Source organism: Amblyomma mixtum, chromosome 2 (genome assembly GCF_055824585.1).
Source record: "Amblyomma mixtum isolate Tamu chromosome 2, ASM5582458v1, whole genome shotgun sequence".
Classification (NCBI taxonomy): domain Eukaryota; kingdom Metazoa; phylum Arthropoda; class Arachnida; order Ixodida; family Ixodidae; genus Amblyomma; species Amblyomma mixtum.
Genome location: NC_143013.1, coordinates 108606553 through 108630520, shown reverse-complemented (window position 1 = coordinate 108630520; position 23968 = coordinate 108606553). Strand labels below are relative to the sequence as shown.

The window sequence follows — 23968 nt, the reverse complement described above, 5'->3', positions numbered from 1 at the left end:
CGGCAGAAGCGGAGGTGGAGCGGGGGGGGGGGGGGGGGGCTGAGACCTCACGTAAAAAGCAGCCAATAGCTGCAATCCGGTCGCCGGCCGGGCTCGCAGATCAGCACAAAAGTTGAAGTTCACCAACTTCCCCTCCGGTCGCCGGACCGGCCGGACGCCTGTTGTCCGGACTGCGCGGTGCAGAAGGTACAAACGATTGCTGCCGGTTTAGCATTACTAACCACGGAATATTGAGCGAAAGAAGGTTTATTTTTTATTTTTGGGTGCCGCGGTGCCTCAGTGGTTATGGTGCTCGGCTGCTGACCTGATAGATGCGGGTTCGAATTCCAGAGGCGCGTGTACTGTGCGATGTCAGTGCAGGCTAACGAACCCCAGATAGCAGAAATTTCCCGAGTCCTTCACTACGGCGTGCCTCATAGCCTGAGTCGCTTTGGAACGTTAAACACCCACAAAGCACAAACCAAACCGAAGCAGGTTTTTGCAGGTGAACACCAATGCCATGACAGCGAGATTGAGGTGTCCACGGACCACTGACCCAATGCCAACGCCAATGAACGCCGGCGGCCTACTTGTTTTGTTTGTTTTGGTCTTTGAAGAAAGGAAATGGCGCAGTAACTGTCACATTTTTGTGGACACCCGAACCGCGCCGCAAGGGAACCGATAAAGAAGGAAGTGAAAGAAGAAAGGAAAAAAGAGGAAACTAAAAATCGCTCTTTCAAGAAAGGAAATGGCGCAGTGTCCGTCTCATATCTCGGTGGACACCTGAACCGCGCCTTAAGAGAAGAAAATTTTATCTTTGGCTCGCTTGACGGTCAAATCTCCAGACCCGGTGACCTTGACTTTACCTAGCGTAGCGAAGCTTTCGTTTCAAAAACGACTGTGCAACACCCCTTAGCTCGAGGGCGCACCAACCGAGCAACAGACACCCGCGACACGGACACCGCCCCCGAAATCCCCATTGCCAGCAGTGCAGGGCTCCAATACTTTAGAATGCTTCGCCAGCAATAATCCCCTACCGCATGAAAGGCTAAACACCCAGGAGGCGCGAGAATGGAGGCAACTCCTGACCGACGCCTTTCGTAATCCATAAAAGTAGCACATCATTTTCCCGGACCGTTACGAAGGCTCCCGCGCGTGGTGGGAAGAACGTCACACGACATATACAAGCGGGTGTGTCGGACCAAAATGGCCATACCCAAGTTAAACTTCCCTCGAACTAAGGAGCAATGGGAGGCCACTCTGCTCAGCTCCGACCTTGCCATTCAGAGACAGCTTATCGAGCAAGTTTGGGTGGTGGTGGTGGTGAAAAACTTTTATTCAAAGAGAGCTTGAGGGTTAAAAAAACCCCCTGCTACATGGTCGGTATCCTTAGTCCGGGACACCGCACGACGAGGCCCCGTCTCGCGCCCGCTTGACCAGAGCCCTTTGGGACTCCAGCGTGGAGCAGTTGAGGAGGGCAGTCTTTCATGCCTCTCGGGTGGGGGTGGGGGAAGGGGGAAGGTGAGGATTCTGAGTACATGCCCACACCATGTGAAAGATATCGCAGATCTCTCCACAGTGCGGGCAGCGCCCATATGTGTTCGGATCGAAGTGTTTTGCTATGGCAGGACAGAGAAGGGTTCCTGTCTGCAGGCGCCGCAGAGTTCGCTTCTCCGCCTTACTCAGCCCCTTGGCAGGTCCCGGGTAGAGACGGTGGCTGTCGCAATAATGAATTAGGATTTCGCGGAACCGCAGAAGCGGTTTATGAGCTTCTGAGCCATGAGAGCTAGGATGAGGAGCCCGGTGTGTGAGCGCTCGGGCGGCCGCATCAGCGGCCTCATTGCCTCGTAGACCCTGGTGGCCAGGAGCCCAGATCACTTTTGTGCGAGTTGGATCGGCGAGAGCGCGTCTTAGAATTTGCGAGGCTAGAGGTGATATTTCAAGTTTGGGCGGCAGCGACAGTCGCTGGGGTCCTGAAATGAGGACACCAGTTCTGCAACCTTTTATTTTTCTTATTTTTCTTTGTGCCAATAAATCTTTTCGACAACAACAACAGCGCCGTGGCAGGGCACGGTACGCGTTCAGCGGTACGCGCTATGCTAATTGCTACCGTAATGCGTCACCCAGTGGCCTGCGTGTCACGTGATTCCCTGACACGCTTTGAAAGAAGGCAATGGCACACGCGGCACGGGCTGGCGCATGCTTGTAACCGGGGCTAAGTGTGGATGGATGGATGGAAACAACTTTATTACACACACAAAAAAAAATCTTCCAGGGTGGTCCCCTACTGGTCCATGAGTCCAGGGGCTTGTGCTTCACGTGAAGCCCGATCCACCAGCCATTTCTGGCCGGCGGGCTGAGCGGTCCGTAAAGCAGCCTCCCAGGAAGAATGAGTGGGACTGGGGATGGGGGGTACTGCCTTTGGGGAAGGACATTCCCAAAGGTAGTGGAAAAGTGTGGATGTGAGCACGCCGCAGGTGGTACAATCAGGAGGAAAAGTGGGGTGGAAGCATGAGAGACGGTGGGGGGAAATGAAGCAGCCTGTCTGTAATTGTCGCCTTGTGGCGCTGAATGAGGGCGACAAGGTACTGTGGGGTGGTGGCAGTGTCATGCGGCTGAGTTTGTAGAATGTTGTGATTTGATGATATGTATACAGGACCGATGGGGCCTCTTTCGCAGGGTTGGGTGCCTGATCATCCGGGGCTCGGGGGGAGAGTTCTCGGGCCAGCGCATAAACGCGCTCATTACCAGGCTAAAGGCCCATCTCCATGGACACATCCGAGGCGCACCAGCGCAGCGCCTACGCGTACCAGCGTACGCCGGAGCCGGACTGCGCATGCGCGACGCGCCGACGCGAGCCGGCGCTGGCAAATATCTGTCCATGTCAGATATTCGCGCCCACGGTGTAAGAATATTTTAGGTGAGCGAACGGCGCGGAGGCGACGCTTCCCGGGGAGAGGAGAGTTGAGTTCTAGTGAGAAGAGCGCTCGAGAGGTGGCGCGCGAAACTAGCGCCCTATAGAGTCACTGGAAAAAATTTCAGAGTACCGCATTTCTTTTCCCCGCGCCGCCGACGCGGTCATTGGCCCAACCGTACCACGTGGTCTTGGGGTGCCATATACCTTCCAAGCGCCGGTCGGGCCGGCTGAGAAGAGCGCAGGTTCCCGACGTTTCTCGTGTTGCAACTGTCGCTCTCGTGTTTGATACTGAAGAAATCATGCCTGGCTGCTGCGCCTTCGGATGCAGCAACCGAACCGAGTCCGGAAAGACTTTTTTTCTCGATTCCGACCGGGAAAAATGACCGAGAGCGTCGTTCTGCGTAGTTGCACAGAATCGGCCGGGAGAACTTCAAGTTTTCAAAAAAACACACGCTTGTGCGAGGTAAGTGCACCTTGCTTGTGCTTTTTGGTGCTGTTTTAGAAGGTATGTAAGCGCAGTGCACGCGGTGTTAGCGATAGGATACTAAGAAAATAGGTGTTCACAGCAAGACCGTCGCGCATGTCGTGCAGCGATCGTTCGCAGCTTGCCCGCTTGACGCGGGTACACGTGTACGCGCTTGTTACTCAACACACGCGGCTCTTCCGACTATTCCGTGCTTGTGGCACGCGAAGGCACATTTGTCGCGCGAGAATTCCGCGTCCTAACGTGCATCAAGCACTCGCACGATCTTTCCGCACCTCGAGTCATTCGAGCCATGGCACTTGTTTTTCGCGGACCGTGACGATCGCAGTCAATAAAAGCATGGTAGGGCATGTCTTACGTTCACGTAACGGCCGCTTTCTGTTCAGTTGTGTTGGGACTGGTAGAAAAATAGAAATGGGTCAAATGTTAGCAATCCTTGAAGCTGCGTGTTTGCGGCGACATGCGTGTTTACATCCCAAATAAGCTATTTTAAGTGTCACTGCGTAAACTTAGAAACCTTTAAAACGTATTCTTTTTCTTCGCCTCTTTATTTGGGTGTTTCAGCTTATTATTACAGCTATATTCCATGTTTTTCTTGTTCCACATATTTGAAACAGGGCTTCACTCGAAAAAGCCCTGGGAGCCTCCTTGGACAGCCCAGCGTTGGGGTGACCAGCATCACTCTTCTAACTGTACAATAAACATTTGCAGGACCACTTTTGCGCTGAAGACTTCGAGAAGCCTAAAGTGGATGGGAAGAAGAAGCTAATGTCAAGTAGTTTCGTCCTGCTTGAACGAGACGGCGGTCCCATGACGGTCCACGATGCTCACTGCCCAAAAGCACGAGCTTGTCTCTTTGCTGCTCGGAGCGGCGAAATGTTTCCTTCGTAGCTTGCTCCGCGGAAGGGGAAAAAGAGGCGTGCACAAGCTCCCGATAGCAGCGCTAAGATGCTGCTCACAATCATAGTACAGTTCCTGCAGTAAACGCAACCGCGGAGTAAAACAACCGCCGGCTGCATTACTTCGCACAAAATAACAATATTTTTTTCTCTTCTGAGTAACCATTGTCTCCGAACACGAAGTATTTGCGCTTCAGTGAACACTCAACCCGATATGTCACCGAATATCAAGCTCTTTCAACACGGCGACCTTCCTTCGATGCAGTCGGCTTGGAAGGTAAATGGCAGTGGCCGCTCAGTGTTGCCAGTCAAATTCCGACCTTTGCGGTACTCTGAAATTTTTTCCAGTGACTCTAGCGCCCTATAGGGTGCCTCGATGCGCGCGCGCCCCCTCTAGGGTGGAGTCACCCTTTGGGAGGGCGAGTGCCGCCTCGCCGGCCGTGACAGTCCATCGGCGGCCATTTTCATGCCCTTTCTCGCGGCGGCGCGGCGGCCGTAACACGTGCGTTCGCTTTGTCGCCTTTTCTCTTGGTGCTGACCGGGCGCACATCGAAAAATGCCGGGTTGTTGTGTGCCGCAGTGCACCAACCACTCCAGAAATGGATGGAGAATATTTAAGTTCCCGAGGGACCCCAAGAGAAGGCTGCTTTGGACAGTAAATACCAAGCGCGACAAGTGGCAGCAGACAAACACATCGTGCATTTGCAGCATGAGTAAAACTTTCCTTCGTATGCCATAGGATTCGCATGTGCGTGCCGTTGAGGTACGCAATTTATTTTTATTGAGAGAACGTGTGGAAGGTCTGAACAGGGAAATGTAAATATTATCGCTCTGAAATTAAGTGCCGCTGGGGATTAGCAGCTTGGTGCACAGGGATTGTGTGGCGAATTTGGGAGCAAATTAAATTGCTCACAGAACAAGTATCACTGCCCGGAAAGTTCCGCACCTTCTAAGTAAACAAAAATGCCCGCATTCACTCGACGAGATGGACTGCAAAAAAGAAAAAAAAAGGGCGTTGTTCGAGTATTTTCCTTTGAATGAGACTTTCTCGCTGAAAAAAGTTTCAGGCCTGTTTTTGGTGCGCTTGCTGTTCTGACTCACTGACTGCATTTTAACTTGAAACAATGAACATGAAATCTCTTCACAATGGCGCAAACAATTCTCCTTCATAGTAAAGTAAAGGAAAAGTGTAGTCCATTTCGATTATGGGGGCACTTAAGCAATCCTTATGATGTATAAATGCGAGAGCGTTACTTGTCGCTGAATGTAGGGTTGCGGCGAAATGCTACTCCAATGTTCAGTGCGGCTACGTAATTTTTGCGAGGTTCTGAAAGTTGCTGATTATGAGGTCGCGACAAAGCGAGACGACCATGCTCTGCCGCCTACGGCCACACTTTGCTGTCTCGCGTAATGATGTGGACGCGAGTGATTGAACTTCAGATGGTGAAGACGGCATAGCACCGCAACCTCGCTCTCCGAAAACTGAAGGCCAGCTGATGTTGGCCGCGGGGATTTTCCTTTTAATGCACTCGGTAGCTGCAGGAATATTCCCGTGTCTGCTCGCTCCTTCCTTCACCATGCCGACAGGTTTAAACTTGTGCATTCTCACCCACGCGGTGACAATACACTCGTCATAACCCCCCCCCCCCCCCCCCCCCCCTGGGTTAATTGCTGGGAGGGAGCCCTGCCGCGCATTCCTGGCACGCATTCCTGCCACGGCGACGGCGGGCTTTTCGCACAACGAGCCAAGGAATGCGAGAGCTGCACTCGCATTAAAACGTTTAGCGACAGCCGTAACAGTCTGCCGACTGCAGCTCACATCGGTGATGCCACCTTCCTGAATTCATTGCTCGATATGAGATGCGCGGAAAGCCGCTTATAGTACACATGGCATAATTGTGCCCCTGAGCTTGTTACAAATAAAATTACTTGTACTCTCCTAAAAATTTTATAACAGCTGAGAAAAAGTGAATTTGGTCGATTAGTCATCCATGCGAAAATAAAGCTTCACTTTTTCAGTGCATTCTGCATAGGCTTTTCTTGGTACCTACTATCACTTATTGGAGCGTTCTTAATTATTTGAACAATTGAGTGATTGAATGCAATCTACCTGCTTACGATATTGCTGTTATTATTTATTTTAATCCTGCAGTTAGGTTCCTAGTGCGCTCTATGAACTCTTTCCAATCCAGCACCCGAGTCGTCGTGTGCGAGGAGAAACGACCGTCCAAATCCTAAAATATTTGGACAGTTGTCCCTTATTACAAGCCTATTCTGTTGCCACTTCATTAGAAAAGGCGCGAAACGCAGTTGTGTTTTCTTTTGGTCGCGAAGACGAGCGCGCTTTTGCAGTAGGAAGTGCACAAAGCCTGTTGGCGCACGCCCCGCGCCTTTGAAGTGGGCATGGCAATGGCGGCCGCCGTAGCAGACGACGCAGTTGTCTTCACCCTCAACGGAGCGCGCGCGCATGGAGGCACCCTAGCCCTAGCGCCCGCCGCGCCCGCCTCTGCGCCTGCTCTTGTGATCGCGCGCTCGTGTGTTTACGCGTCGATCTGTTCGGTTGTTTAGTGTACTGGTATGCTGCGCGACGATGAAGTGCTTTGTACCTTACTGCAACACATGCTATAAGTCCTGTAAAGAGAAGTTATCGCTTTTTACGCCGCCGCACGACCAAGCCAGGCTCGACGCATGGAGACGGTTTGGTTTGGTTTATGGGGTTTAACGTCCCAAAGCCTAAGGCTATGGGAGACGCAGTAGTGGAGGGCTCCGGAAATTTCGACCACCTGGGGTTCTTTAACGTGCACTGACATCACACAGTACACGGGCCTCTAGAATTTCTCCTCCAAAGAAATTCAACCGCCGCGGCCGGGATCGAACCCGCGTCTTTCGGGTCAGCAGCCGGGCACCATAACCACTGAGCCACCGCGGCGGCTACGGGCGATCCCTCGCAAAGACCGGGTACTGCAGCGCATGGACCGTGTCTGTGAAAACCATTTCGCTCCTCACTTTATACTGAAAACGTGGTCCGCAGCTATTGATGGCCGCGTTCTGATGTCGGGCAACAGGAGAGCGGGACTTGCCAAGGATGCTCTGCCAACTATTTTCGAAGGAGCGCCGAGCTACTTGTCAAAGAAGGTGAGAAGTCCTCGCAAGCAGTCAAGACGGCAGGCTTGTCGTGCAGCTTCCTCCGCGTGTACGCGTGGGACCAGCAGTGGAGGTACCGGACTTCAAACCCTGCCAGCAGCACCATCTGCTCAAAGCGCAGACGGCGAAGTCAACGAGAGCAGCGATGTTGTCGGGGCAAGTGACCTCTGCACTTCATCGCCGTTCGAAGAAATGTTCAACACAGGATCAACTCTCTGTCTTCCGACTCCGTCCTGGGCTGTGCATCGCATCGACGCGGAAGGGTTCCGTGACCTCGTATTCCACGACGAGGTCACGGTCGTATTACACGACGAGGTCCAGAAGGGCATTTCAAAGCTACCTGAAGCCGACTTGGTAAACTGTAAAACAAAAGGAAGGCTCATGCATCCGAATGTGCACCTGTTTCATCTTTTTCAAAACGCTGAGGAGCACTTCGCAAAACATGCCGGCGAAAGTGATGTATACGATTGCACGACTGACGCTGTGCTAGAAAACTTCAACTTCACATTTCCATGTGCCGCTCATAAAGAGGAAATGCTTGCTAAGCTGTTACACTATTATGTGTGCCTGCGAATGCGCCAGTATTGCCGACAGCTAAAGAACAAGAATGTAAAGAAAAGCCATGACTTGCGTAAATTGTCGAAACTTGTATGATTTCTTTTATACGGGACGAGCGCAATGTGTAATATAGTGCCTATTTGTACCGCATATGTGACTATACCTTTGTTTTGTGTGTGTGTGGTGTGATGTACACTGTCACACTTACCAATGTAGTTAAGCAAACCAGGGAAGGGGAATGAGGGGCTCGTTATAAATATGAGTGAAGCCAACAGCCACAGAAACCAAAGGACACAGGAAATTTTATTTTCTTTTTTTAATAAATTTATTCATTTTGTGGTGTTGATCAATTTAGAATATTACAACACAGCATTCCAAATTGATCAACACCACAAAATGAATAAATTTATTTAAAAAAAAAAGAAAATAAAATCCCCTGTGTCCTTTGGTTTCTGTGGCTGTTGGCTTCACTCTTACCAATGTAGTGTTTCTCTTTTGCAAATAAATGAAATTTATGATGTCAACGCCTTTTTGCCATCCACACAAATGTAGGTATTCTTCGCATGAACAACACTATAAACTGTATGTGTCTTAACGTAGGAATACTAAAGCGTAAAGACAGTATCGAATCTCTAGTTGCCAATATCACGCCAACACCGCCGACACAGCAGAATAAGGTTGCAAGGGTTATCGCAGTTTATTAGCCGTTTTCTGGGCTGAAATGTTGCAACTGTTTCCTGTAAATTCCCTTTACTTTCACGCTTATCGCCAAATTGCGACGTTATTGCCATGACGGGCCACTCGTGAGCGGTAGAATATAAACTCGGTGTATAACAGTAGGCACGCTTGACCGCCTACGACGGGTGACTGGGGTAAGCGAAAACATTGCAGCTGTTTATTCATGCGATAGCCAGTATCAGAGAAACTACCTAACGCATGCTCCGACATCGGCCGGACGAACGGGACCTAGCCCCCCAACTCGCTGTTTCGCCTTCGCTGCACATAAAACCGAACGCCAGGGGCTAACATGAAGCTGTTAAGTGATGCTATTTATTTTACTGGACGATTTGCTTTGGCTTCGCAACGATGACGTTGCGAGACCAAGTTGGTTTCTTGTTTACTTGTCGCACCTATTCTTACAACGTGACTTCGCCCACACAGCGACCGGGCACTACCGGGTCTGAGTTGGTAGCGCCATCTGTTGGAGAGCTAGGAAGCAGAGGTTTGTCGCGAAGCGGAGAGCGGCGGCGTCGTCTCACCTAAAATATTCTCCGTGTTCGCGCCTCGCTCGCGCCTCGCTCGCGCCGGCGCCGGAAGTGACTCGCTGGTTTGCGGTCGGTGTAACCAATCAGAGAACGCAGTTCTCTCGGCATCCGGTACGGCCCTTCGCGCCGTTTGCTTCGCCGAGCCGAGCTGAACGCGGTAGCCGCGACAGGCCATCGAGTTGCATGTGTTTTTCGACGCTTGTCGCGGTGCGGCGCTGGGCGCGTAAGCGCTGCGCTGGTGCGCCTCCGATGTGTCCATGGAGATGGGCCTTAAGTGTGCTGCTTGGCCGCGGTTTCGCTTTCGCCCGTGTGCGGGCCAAAATTACTTCTGATCCAGCGGCGACGAGAATTGCAATTTCTAAAACCTACAACCGATATGGATAATACGGTACAGGTACACGCCTCTGAAAAAATTACGAGCACAACCATTATAGTTAAAATTTACTTATTAGACCTAACCAGCTTGCTTGTTAACACCCTTTGGCTGTTTGCTGATGCACGGCATCGGTTGCAATTCCATACTCAAGGAAGAGCTCTTTTAAATCAAAATGCCTATTTTAAAAAATTGCTTATGATCTTAGTTAAATCAATGTATATAAAATCAACCTCCCCACATATCTAATTAGCACAGGTCCCATTTAAAGAGGCTTCTATTGTGTCACAAAATTCGGCAAACAGTTCACAACAATAAATAAAGAGTTGCGACTTTTGGCATTTCCCCTATTTCCAAATGGACGCGTCCATGGCTGTTTCTGGCACCGTCCCGAAAAAGACTGCGCCGGAAGACGTATATAGAAAGAGGTCAATAAATCGGCTTTGGAAGTGAAGGTTGCTTGGTTTTTAGTACTACAGGTGGCGCAACACACGTGGCCGATGTACGATGCGAACTGCGGAGAGCAGCTTTTAATGTATTTATGTGTTCAAATATTTTGTCAGGTGCTTTTTATAGCTTGAAGTATACAATTAAACAAAGCGCGAACAAGCGGTGTTGTTTTCCCTGCGTGCAATGAAGGCGACGTACTGCGAACCAATAGGACTGCATTGCTAAAAGAGCTGAAACGCGCACCACTGATACCACCGTCAGAAGAGCACCGATCAACCGTCGTTGTCGGCATTCTGACAACGGCCGAAGCTTTGAACGTCCACGACAGAGGTAGGTGCAACAGTGGAGTCTTTTGGTAGCCGCTGTTCCGCGTTGACGAAGTTTAGGAGAGGAACGTTTGCAAAGTAACGAAGGTGTGTTATCTATATCGTTCTGAATTCACTTGGCTTCATGACTACTACTGTGGACCGGCAGGCAACAAGTTTTATTCTCAATGAAGGGGAATATAAGGGGGCGAAACTTCTGCAGCTATGTCACTCTGCCAAAGAATTTAGACGACCTTGGTGTGAAGTTCAGTGCTGTGTTCGATTATGTTTTCGCAGACAGAAATTATTGCTTGTTACTGCGCATTTTTCTCACCAAAAGCAGTTTCTAATAACGTTGATTTGAGCTTTATTGCCACCTGTGTCGACGACGAGTTAGAAAAGAGCTGCGATCGCCGGATTGCTGACACACCATTTGGCCCGCACTAAAACACCGCCCACTGAGGAGATAGAGTGGCGAGGCATATCAGATGAGAAGACTGAAGAGAGTGAGTGATCGCAGCGCTGTATGATTCAATCTGTACTGCGCGATGGGAGGAAACATTATCATCTACTATAGCGTTCTGGATGGAGTCAATGAATGAATGTAAATCTCCACGATGTTGTAACGATAGTTGACTCCTTGCACCCAAACGTTTTTCCCCCGCCGCGGTGGCTCAGTGGTTACGGCGCTCGGCTACTGACCCGAAAGACGCGGGTTCGATCCCGGCCTCGGCGTTCAAATTTCGATGGAGGCGAAATTCTAGAGGCTCGTGTACTGTGCGATGTCAGTGCAGTTAAAGAACCCCAGGTGGTCGAAATTTCCGGAGCCCTTCACTACGGCGTCCCTCATAGCCTGAGTCGCTTTGGGACGTTAAACCCCATAAACCAACCAAACCATTCAACCAAACGTTTTTCATAGTCGCTTAATCGTCCGTCGGCGCACATTTTCTCACCAGTTCACGCCATCTGTGTTTAACCTCAGTATTTTGTTTCCAAAGGGTACAGACGCACTCCCACAAGAAAAAAAAAGAGGCTCCTTCACACGCTTTTGCTTGAACGTCGCGAAGCGACCTTGGATTTGCTCAAGTCTTTTCGTTGCAACTTGTCAAGCCTTGCTATAAAATGGGTGTTCCATCAATCGTTTTTCTTATCTAGCTTAAGGCTGAAACGCCCCGTTCTCCTTTGTAGCGAGAGGGGAGGCCTGACAACAAACGCCCACAAAAAATAAAAGAAGCCTCGCTTGCATGTCGAGAGACCATTGTGCGGCGAAACCGTCATGGTAAGATACGAGATACAGATAGGATACATTGCCTATCTTAACCGCTGAGCTGTCCAGCCAGCCCGCTGTCTATGGAAAACATGTGGCAGATGAATGCGCCGAAAATACATGTACCCAAGCCTCAGTTATCTAATATCTAAAATTATCAAGTCTCTTTGAAACATGCCCGCATTCTATGTCAGCACAAAAAAACGCGCTAGACCGGAATATATCCCAAACACTTTCCTTACGTGTTATTCTCTCTGGTGATCTCAATATCTCGCAATAATTTTTCAGAAATCTCTATTTACTGGCGTTGTCACTTCCTCATCGGAACTCGCCACTATACTTCCCCTCTAGAAATCCGGCAACTAGCAACTTCTAATTATAGACCCATCTCTATATAACAGCGTACTCATGTAAAGTCCTAGAGCAAATAATTTACAGGCATATTATGGAATTTCTTGAAACAAACAATTATCTGTCAAGGGCTCAACATTGGTTTCGTAGGAGATTTAGAAAAGTGACTCACTATCATCATCACGATAAGCCTGAATACGCCCACTGCAGGGCAAAGACCTCTCTCATGTCTCTCCATTAACCATGTCCTTTGCCAGCTGCGGCCACCGCATTCCCGCAAACTTCTTAATCTCATACGCCAGTATAACTTTATTCGGCCCCCTACTACGCTTGCCTTCTCTTAAGACCAGCAGTTATCCTGCCTTCGCACTACATGCCCTGCCCAAGCCCACTTCTTCCTCTTGATTTCAACTAGGATGTCATTAACCCGCGTGTGTTCTCTCACCCACTCCGCCCGCTTCCGATATCTTAACGTTACATCTATCATTTTTCTTTCCATAGCTCGCTGCGTTGTCCTTAACTTAAGTTGAGTCTTCTTTGTTCTACCAGCTATTTCTGCTGCGCACTCTGTACCAATAGCTGAGAGATTATCATTCATTGTTTCAACGCTACGATCGTCTTCTTCAGTTAAAGCGGAAAATCTGTTCTGCAGCGACATCCTGAGTTCCTCTACCTTCCCTGTTAACGCTAACTCGTTAATAGCCTTCCGCTTCACTAGTTTCATCCGTTCCCTCTTCAAATCTAAGCGAATACGAGACCTTACCATCATGTGGTCGCTATAACAGACCTTTCCAAGGAGCTCCATATCCTCTACGATGCCAGGGTAGGCGCACAGTACGAAGTCTATTTAATTTTTAGTCTCACTATTCGGGCTCTTCCACGTCCACTTCCTGTTTGCTCGTTTGCGGAAGAAGGTATTCATGAACACGGGAAATACACCGATATACTAAAATTTGTAATTGCATGGGAAGGGATAAGAATTACAACTGTCCAGGTACGTAAAAGATTAAGGCGGGGTTGTCCCCTATAACCGCTGCTCTTAATTCCTTATAGCTTATGGAAAACTGGAGATAAGAAAGTAATCCAGGTTAATATCTATTGTACAGGTTGCCCGGAAAGGTAAGAGAGCAGCGGCTCCTCGGTATGGAGAGTGCGTATCATATTGTAATACTAGTGGACACCGAAGAAAATTTGCAGGCTCTAGTTAACTGTAGTGAAGACTAGGGATGCGCTCTAGGCTTCACTTTTAGCGCAGTGAAGTCATGTCTGATAATTCTCAAGGAATGCACTTATCAGGTGCTAAGAATACATATCTACAATACAAATATCTGCGGGTATAGGTAAACGAAGGACGGATGTTATACATGTAAAAGAACGAATAGACTGCTAGGGTTAAAGGACGAAGAGATTCCGTAATAATGAAACAAAGGGCATTATGGCGGCACTAAATAAGAATAAAGTACGAGAGATACTTGAGAAGCAATAATGAAACCAGGGCTGACTTTTGGGAATGCAGTTTTGTGCCTAAAGGAAGAAGTTCAGTAGTGACTAGAAATAAATCAGAGAGCTGTTGGAAGATGAGCATAGGTACCCATGACAAATCCACGGACGAGGCAGTACGTGGTTACATGGGCAGGGCATCGTTCGATGCATGGAAAGCTCAAAGTAAAACATTGTACGGAGTAGAAGCTTGGGCGGGTTGGTGATGGTTCACTTGCCACATAGCGTTAAAGAGACACGGACACAAGGGAGACACACAGGACGGGTGCTAACTTACAACTGAAGTTTATTGCATGAAACCAGGCAATATAGCAGAGAAGAGGAGATAAAAAACATTTCAAATAAGGAAGCACTCAAACAGCGTTATCGTCGAACAAGATTTACAGATTAGCAGACATGAAAAGCATTTCCTTGTCAGATAGAAACACTGAGGCAGCACTGACGCACATATCTTCCTTTTGCGAATGTATATTGAACGCCTCTATAATTTCCCAAGTAAGCTGATCTTTGTGGCAATCAATTACAAAAGAGCTTCTGAAATCCGGATAACAGCCAGGACACTTCTTTGTTTTTCCATCTTTTTCTTTAGCGTTGGTGTGGCCAGCAAGATGCCCCTTGACACCATTCCTGACACCATTGTTGTGTTCTCGCACCCTATCCTTGAGGCATCTGCCTGTCTGGCCTATGTACTTCCGGCCGCATTCCAACGGAATAGAATAGACTGCATTCTTTTCACTTGTGACATACTGGTTCTTATGCTTCTTTTTACATTTTATGGCTTTTTAGGACGAGGGTTCACACGATTACACAGGTTTGATAACTTGTCGGGAGCGGAGAACACTAACTGTACTTTTGCACGGCTCATTATCCTCTTGAGGTTGTGGGAAAGGGTATGGCAGTATGGAATAACCGTCACTTTTTGTTTGTTTCTGTTTTAATTATTTGAAATAGGCTCGCTAGGTTCGGCCTTTCCGAACTTAGAAATTGTATGCTTCAGCAACTTTTGAGCGACAGAAACCAAAAGATGAGGAGGGTAACTTCCTTCCCTTAGCCTGTCGCACTGATTACGAAAACTAGACTCTGTACAATGTGTACAGGATTTTTTGAGCGCGTTGGAGAGGCATAAGTTAGCTACGGCCCGCCTTATTATCTTAGAATGAGCCGAATGAAACGGAAGGACCGGTTTTTTGCACCGTGGTTGATAGGACCAACAGGTGTGACGTGCCTGGAGGTGGAGTTTTATGTCCAGAAATTGAATGGACCTGTCTTCTGGTTTGTTGTTGTCGGACAAAGAAGGAGGGCTTGCCGTCCTACCTAAAGCCACCTTCGACTCTAAGGCCTCATAGGCCATTCACTTCGTCTTTGACAGAACAACTGTCTCTATAGCGTCTGTCAGAAAGAAAGCGATGCAGTTATGCTCCAAGTTGAACCTTAGTGCTCTTCAAAAGAACGTAGAAAAAAGTGACACTGATACCCTCAATATATTCTTCGCAGCAAAAACTCATAAGGTAGATTGCCCCTTTCGTGTAATTATATTCGAAAAGGGATCATGGCAAAAATCGCTATCGAACTTTCTCAAGAACCAATTGATGATGCTTGAAGTAGAAGACCCGTATCAGACAAAAAGTTACCTTGACGTAGTTAAATTTCTGGAAACTCGAAGTGGTTGGTTAATGGCCTTTTTTACTGACGTAAAAGATTTATATTATTCTATCCCCCAAGACAGGTTACTTTTGTACGTAGAACAATGCATAGACCGTCATGGCACCGTAGCTTTCCAAAATGCCTCAGGGGGTGTCGGTGCAAGGGTTCCTTGAACTGTTAACGATGTACCTCTCCTCGACGTTTTGCTCTTGGGTGGGAACGTTTACCTTCAAAAAAACAGGAGTTCCCATAGGCTTTGCATCGCTCCAATTCTAAGTGACATCTTTTTGGCATCAGTGGACAGAGAGTTAGCTCAGATTCTTGGACGTTTTTCTATGGTTAAAAATTTTCGATATGTAGGTGACTATTTGGTTCTGACAAGTGTAAACGGACAGAACATTCAGGCCACTGTATAAGAGATCTTAAAATGGTTTAGCACGGCCTTATCTCCCTTAACTATCACGCATGAGGTGCCGGAAGACCGGTCTATAAAATTTATGGACATAAAACTCCACCTTCAGGCACGTCACACCTGTTGGTCCTATCAACCACGGTGCAAATGACCGGTCCTTCCGTTCCAGTCGGCGCATTCTAAGATAGTAAAGCGGGCCATCGCTAACTTATGCCTCTCCAACGCGCTCAAAAAGTCCTGAACACATTGTACAGAGTCTAGTCTTCTTAATCAGCGCAACAGGCTAAGGGAAGCAAGTTACCCTCCTCATCTTTTCGTTTCTGTCGCTCAGAAGTTGCTGAAGCATACAATTTCTAAGTTCGGAAAGGCTGAACCTAGCGAGCCTATTCCAAAGAATTAAAACAGAAACAAACAAAAAGTGACGGTTATTCCATACTGCCACACCCTTTCCCACAACCTCAAGAGGATAACCAGCCGTGCAAAAGTACAGGTTTGGTTTATGAGGTTTCACGTCCCAAAGCGACTCAGGCTATGAGAGACGCCGTAGTGAAGGGCTCCGGAAATTTCGACCACCTGGGGTTCTTTAACGTGCACTGACAGCGCACAGTACATGGGCCTCTAGAATTTCTCCTCCAAAGAAATTCTAACCGCCGCGGCCGGGATCGAACCCGCCTCTTTTGGGTCAGCAGCCGAGCACCGTAACCGCTGAGCCACCGCGTCGCCGCAAAGAGAAAAAAAAGTACAGTTAGTGTTCTCCTCTCCCGACAAGTTATCAAACCTGTGTAATCGCGTGAACCCCCGTCCTAAAAAAGCCATAAAATGTAAAAAGAAGCATAAGAACCAGTATGTCACAAGTGAAAAGAATGCAGTCTATTCTGTTCCGTTGGAATGCGGCCGGAAGTACATAGGCCAGACAGGCAGATGCCTCAAGGATAGGGTGCGAGAACACAACAATGGTGTCAGGAATGGTGTCAAGGGGCATCTTGCTGGCCACATCAACGCTAAAGAAAAAGATGGAAAAACAAAGAAGTGTCCTGGCTGTTATCAAGATTTCAAAAGCTCTGTTGTAATTGATTGCCACAAAGATCAGCTTACTAGTGAAATTATAGAGGCGTTCAATGTACATTCGAAAAAGGAAGATATGTGCGTCAGTGCTGCCTCAGTGTTTCTATCTGACAAGGAAAGGCTTTTCATGACTTCTAATCTGCAAAACTTGTTCGAAGATAACGCTGTTTGAGTGCTTCCTTATTTCAAATGTTTTTTATCTCCTCTTCTCTGCTATATTGCCTGGTTTCATGCAATAAACTTCAGTTGCAAGTTAGCGCCCGTCCTGTGTGTCTCCCTTGTGTCCGTGTCTTTTTAGCGCTATGTGGCAAGTGAACCATCACCAACCCGCCCAAGCTTCTACTTCGTGCATTGTTTTACTTTGAGCTTTCCGTGCATCGAACGATGCCCTTCCCATGTAACCACGTACTGCCTCGTCCGTGGATTTGTCATGGGTACCTATGCTCATCTTCCAACAGCTCTCTGATTTATTTCTAGTTACGACTGAACTTCTTCCTTTAGGCACAAAACTACACTCCCAAAAGTCAGCCCTGGTTTCATTATTGCATCTCAAGTAACTCACGTACTTTATTCTTATTTAGTGCCGCCATAATGCCCTTTGTTTCATTATTGCGGTATCTCTTCGTCCTCTAACCCTAGCAGTCTATTCGTTCTTTTACATGTATATCATCCGTCCTTCGTTTACCTATACCCCCAGATATTTGTATTGTAGAATTCTTAGCACCTGATAAGTGCATTCGTTGAGAATTATCAGACATGACTTCACTGCGCTAAAAGTGAAGCCTAGAGCGCATCCCTCGTCTTCACTACAGTTAACTAGCCTGCAAATTTTCTTCGGTGTCCACTAGTATTACAGTATGATACGCACTCTCCATACCGAGAAGCCGCTGCTCTCTTACCTTTCCGGGCAACCTGTACGATAGATATTAACCCGGATTACTTTCTTACATACATAGGATGGTACATAGGCCCGACAGGCAGGTTCCTCAACGATAGGCTGCGAGAACGCACACACACACACACGCACGCACGCACGGACACACGCACGCACACACGCACGCACGCAGGAACGCACACACGCACACGCGCGCACACGCACACGCGCGCACACGCACGCGCGCACACGCACGCGCGCACACGCACGCGCGCACACGCACACGCGCGCACACGCGCGCACACGCGCGCACACGCGCGCACACGCGCGCACACGCGCACACGCGCGCACACGCGCACACGCGCGCACACGCGCACACGCGCGCACACGCGCACACGCGCACACGCGCACACGCGCACACGCGCACACGCGCACACGAGCGCACACGCACACACGCATAGCCACACAGCCGCGGCTGGGATCGAACCCGCATCTTACGGGGCAGCAGCCGAGCACCTTAACCACTGAGCCACCGCGGCGGGTAAGAATACTAATTGGAGAGCTCTGTTGGCTCTTCACAATTTAAATGCATGCAAGCAGCTAGTTGACATATTTCAAGGTATTTATTATCGTGCATCCATTTGTGCCACCCTGTGGCAAAAAAATCCACACCATAAATGAATGACTCATGAAATAATGAATCTCTGCTACTTAAGAGACCAGGAAAAGATGCAGAAAAGAACCAGAAGATGATCTTGTCACGACAAAAATACGACAACCTAAAAGGGGATACTTCTTGCATCAATTCGCAGTTTGCAATCAAGACGGGAGAAAGACATGGAACATGGCAAATAAAATAATAGGGAGAACAAAACAGTTCAGCATTGTGGGTACAATCAAAAAGAACTTTCCGAACCAAGGCACGCAGGTGATACGTGAAAAGTTCAATACGTTTGTACGAGCCGCGGAGAAGCTAAGAGAACGGAATGGCCACAGCTATGACGAATACAAGCCAGTACGGGCATGCGCACACACATCCCTTTTATCACCGTTATCTGAAACGGAGCTTTCGAGCACCATGAGGCGTAGAAGAAGTACGATTTCGAGACTTCTATTTCCATTTCAATAAGCTGACAGATTTGATGCTAAAGACATTAAATGGCATATTCGAATCCGACCTTATACCCAAAGAGGTGAAAATATCGATCCTAAGGCCTGTTTACAAAAGCTGTAAAAAAAACTACTGCACGAACTACAGACCGATCGCAATTTTGTGCCGTTTAGCGCAATAATGGAAAAACATATCGCTTGTGTGAGGGAGTCGCTTTGGGAAAGATTTTCTCTGCATAATCCAGCCCAATTTGGCTTCACAAAAAACACAATAGTGCTCCTGGAAGAATTTTCTGATTACGTTCATAATGCGGTCGAAAATAATCGTGTCGCATTAGGTCTTTATTTATTTATTTATTTATTTATTTATTTATTTCAGACATTGTCAATCCCATTGAGTTGTTTACAGGATGGGCACATAGCAACGTACAAATCGAATACAAATGGAATGGAATACATTAAAAACACTGTTAGTTGCAAATAATTACATCAGTATGGGAAAAAACACAGATAACAAAAAATAAAACACATAACGAAAGAGCATTTTTTTCAAAGAAAAGGTGCAATTTTATTCATTGTAAGTAATCTGCTCATACAGATGCTCTTATATGCAGTGATACGAGTGGTCTGTTGTACTTGTCTAATTATGTTTTAATTATCGCGCAACTGTTCTTCTACCAGAATTACAAATTTCTGCAAAGATGTATTAGTAATGATAGAGGGGTTCAAACTATTCCATTCTTTTATGGCAAGCGGGAAAAATGAATATCTGAAACAGTCGGTTCGGAATGCGTACTCTCTAAGGGTTAATGGGTGTTTATGCCGGGATGGTCTGGATTCATCTACAGGTATATATAACGAAGTATCTTTGTTTAATGTGTTATGTACTAATTGGAACAATAATTTTAGTCGTGCTAGTCTGGCGCGTTTCTGTAAAGTAAGGATAGATGCTTGTTTTAGTAGTTGGGATGGTGAATCACTGGTCCTGCGTTTGTTAAAGATAAATCTAATTGCCTTTCGCTGCACTCCTTCTAGTTTGTTAATGAGCTGTTGTGTATAGGGAAACCAAATCGTGTTTCCATATTCGAGAACTTATCGTATAAATGTGTTATATGCTAACAGTTTGGTCTCCGGTGGCGCTTCTCGAAGCCGTCTTTTAAGGAAAAACAACCGTTTTAAAGCACACGATACTATATTGTTAATGTGTGATTCCCATCTTAGATCATGTGAAATGATTAATCCAAGGCATTTGTGTTCGTGAACTCGGGTGAGCGGTATGTTATTGATGCTGTACACATATTCGGATCTTTGTTTTTTACGGGTTACAGATAAGAAGGCTGTTTTTTTAATGTTCAACTCCATTTGCCTTTTTTGACACCATATTGCCTCTTCATGAAGGGCGCTGTTTAAATCATCGTGGTCATTTATAGAGTTAATTTCGTTGTAAAGGATGCAGTCATCGGCAAAAAGTTTAATTTTAACTTGTATGTTAGCGAGCAGATCATTAATGATGATAAGGAATAAAAGTGTAGCAAAAACGCACCCTTGGGGTACTCCCGCCGTAACGAGCGCAATAGAAGGAATTTCATTGTTAACTACAACATACTGAGATCGGTTAGCTAAGTAGTCCTCGATCCAAATAATATTAGGGCCGTTACCTAAAGTTGATCTAAGTTTGCTAACTTTTGAAAAATTCTCAAATTTTTACATAGAATGCAGCATACAACGACAGCATAAAAGGAATCACAGTGAACAAAATGGGATATTTTTTAGTGCTGTGGCATGTGTTTACTGGCGAGAATTCGGTGAAGACAGCATGCAATTACTTCAAATGGATTTCTTGAAAAAGTCGAACCAAGGTGAGATTGGTGAAAATGGGCAAGACATTTAACAAAACTTACAAATATTTCGCAACAGTGACAATTTTGAGCTACCTGGAAATAATATTAACAGGAATGTTTTGTTCTGGCGTATGCTTTTTTAAAGTTTAGCAGCATATTTTTGTTAAACTATAATAGCAACCAGTGCATTCTCACCATCGAGATTTCTCCTGATTTCAGCTTTCAAAGGGCCGTTGGCGGAGCATTTCGCAAACATTTCGTATGCCGACTTGTGCAGTTACAAAAGCATCTTTAGCCGAATAAACCCTGACAAAGCGTCGCCAAAATTTACTGAATTGGAGTTTTTTTAAGTGCGCACTACGACAACTAAAACGCCCAAAATGGACAGTATATAAGATTCTCCGCAAGTTATACGTCACATGACCAAGTGGTACGGCGACTCTTCGGCCCATATTTAGCTATGTTTCCCTCACCTCTTATCGTTGTGGTGCGGTCTCACTGCGACAGTTTTTTGTCTCAGACTCCCCTTTGTGCCTCAGGCGGCCCGGGGGGGAGGGGGGGGGGGTCATCATATTTTTTTTTTTACATTTCGTTGCCCACGCTAACCAATGTAAGCGGTTAAGACATTCCGCAGGGCCGATTTTTCGACTCCAATGTAGACTGCTAGGCCTGGGCACCATCCGTGCTTGAATAGTAACCACGCTGTTCTTTTTCTCAACAGATATTTCAGCCTGAAGATTTCCATCACGACCATCACGTTTGAGGTCCAGCCTAACGACACGATCTAGAACATCTAGGCTAAGACCCGGGACCAGAGACCTTTCGCCCGGCCAGAACCGTCTCACCTTTGCTGGAAGCAGCTCCAGGGCGGTATCACCTTGTCAGACTACAAAATCCTACCCGTTTTGGTCAGCGGCTTCTGCTTCTGCTAGAGACATGCTGATTTTTGTCAGGACCCTCACTGGAAAGACAATTACGCTTGAGGTCGATCCCAGCGACACAATAGAGAACGTCAAGTGCAAGATTCAGGATAAAGAGGGTATCCCGCCCGACCAACAGCGTCTTATATCTGCTGGAAGAGACCTCGAAGATGACCGCACCCTGTTAGACTACGAAATTTGGGACAAGGCGACCCTTCATCTCGTGTTGAGGTTTGGTAGACACATACATATTTCTGTCAAGACTTTCACTGCAAAGATCATTCAGCTTACACCCGATCCCGACGAAACAATAGAGAGTGTCAAGGCTATGATTCAGGATAAAGAGGGTATCCCGCCCGAGCAACAGGTTTTGATCTTTCAGGGACAACGGCTCCTGGACAGCCACACTCTCTCAGACTACAAGATTGAAGACCAGTCTACCCTTCATATCCTACGGCTTCCGACTGGTTGCATGCGGATTTGGGTCAAGATTCTCAAGATATGCATCAGACTTGATATCGAGTTGAACGCCACAATAGAGGAGGTCAAGTCTAAGATCCACGCCAAAGAAGGAATTCCGCCCGACTGGCAGTGTATCACTTTTGAAGGAAAAGAGCTCGAGGGCGGTCGCACCTTGTCGTTCTACAACATTCAAAGAGACTCGACTGTGCACCTCACGCCTAATCAGCATGGCAGCATGCAGGTTTTTGTTAAGATCCTCAGGGGAAGGACTCTAACGCTTGAAGTCGAGCCGAACGACACAATAGAGAAGGTCAAGTCTAAGATCCGCACCAAAGAAGGAATTCCCCTCAACTGGCAGCGTATCACATTTGCTGGAGAAGAGCTCGAGGATGGTCACACCTTGTCGTTCTACAACATTGAAAGAGACTCGACCCTGCACCTCGTGCCTAATGAGCCTGGTAACATGCAGATTTTCGTTAAGATCCTCAGGGGAAGGACACTCACTCTTGACGTTGAGCCCAATGACACAGTAGAGAACGTCAAGGCCAAGATCCAGGCTGAAGAAGGAATTCCGCCCTACTGGCAGTGTATCACCTTTGCCGGAAAGCAACTCGAGGATGATGACATCTTGTCGTCCTGCAACGTTCAAAACGACTCGATCCTGCACCTCGCAGCATCTACTTGATGACATAGATTTTTCAAGGCCCTCAGCGGAGTAGTCATCATGCTTGAAATCGGACCCGCTAAGGCCAAGCACAAGGAGGGCATCGCACATGGCCAACAGTGCCTAACTGTTGACCAACAGTCTCTCACTTTGCCAACCTACAACATTCAAGGAAGGTCGATCCTTCATCTCCTGCAGCGATTGCGCGGCTGAATTCAGATTTTTGCCAGGCCCTCCTTGGCAGGGCCACCAGGCTTGAGGTCAAGCTCAGAGACACAGCTGGGAACATCAAGGCACTCAACCTTCTCGCTAAGAGCGTCTCACTTTTTTTCTGTCTCACAATATTAAACCTTTGTCTTCAGCTGGCAGTAGTTCTTTCAACGATATGAAATGCCTCCCCGAGGGAGTAGCAAACTGTGACACATTATGCTTCCTGTATTACAACTTGCTACTAATGGTCCGCGCACTTCACGGCAGTGTTCCAGGAACACTTCTTCAGATATATGTGGTCACTTCTTTAGATGGCAAAGTATATGGAGTGCCCCCTGATTGCGGTCTCCTAGTAAGCAAGAATGAGTGCTGCTGACCCCAGGAGTGCGACTAGTGAGCAGCGCTAGCTGGTTTATTAAATCACTATCACAATGATTACGTGACGCATTTCGGTACAAGCCGCCGCGGTGGCTCAGTGGTTGTGGTGCTCGGCTGCTGGCCCGAAAGACGCGGGTTCGATCTCGGCCGCGGTGGTCTAAATTCGATGAAGGCGAAATTCTGGAGACGCGTGTACTGTGCGATAGCAGTGCACGTTAAAGAACCCAACGGGGTCAAAATTCCCGGAGCCCTTCACTACGCTGTCCCTCGTAGCCTGAGTCGCTTTCAGATGTTAAACCCCACAAACCAAACCTAAACCTTTTGAGTACATGTAGTGACTGTACTTCTTATTGGAGGGTCACAAAGATTGCTTTATTGTGTGAGAAACGTGTGGCACAGTATGATCCTCGTGGTTCCTGGTGCAGGGCGCACTTGCTGGCGGCGTCCAGAGAGCATTCGTTCTCTGATCCACAAGTCTGTGGCTCTGGTCGTCTGCACAGTACAGAGACTATGGCGCTCCGCCTTGGCTACATGCACGGCCTCCAAGGCGCCGCGTATGATGTGGGCTTGTGATTGTGTGAGTGCCTGCTCGAAGATAGGAAAAGAGAGTGCACGGGCCAGTCGAATATCGCTTTCAAGGGCTACAGCCACTCTGCCGCGCGCAGATAAATGAGAGATAGAGGAATGAAGCGGTGAGACAAAGATCCGAATAGATGCGCACCGCAGCCGCCTACGATGAAGGGGAGATGACAGCTGCAGAAAAAGCCAGACACCTCTTGTGAACGGTTTGTATGTCGCCGCTGTCAGTTTTATTACTGAATAGGCCTTTATTGTGTAGATAAACGGGCACGGCTCTAATCACACGCGAAAAATTAATCTTGAGGAAATGATAAGCT

At 47.7% G+C, this 23968-nt stretch overlaps 1 protein-coding gene across 1 annotated transcript; it reads left to right on the top strand.

Moving 5' to 3' along the window:
• The first annotated feature begins 10342 nt into the window (after nt 1-10342).
• LOC149360520 (polyubiquitin-like) lies at nt 10343-22816 on the top strand. Its single transcript, XM_089572370.1, has 2 exons — nt 10343-10399; nt 21160-22816. The coding sequence occupies exon 2, from the start codon at nt 21375-21377 to the stop codon at nt 22503-22505; it is 1131 nt and encodes a 376-aa protein (XP_089428496.1). The 5' UTR covers nt 10343-10399; nt 21160-21374; the 3' UTR covers nt 22506-22816.
• Nucleotides 22817-23968: the final 1152 nt, after the last annotated feature.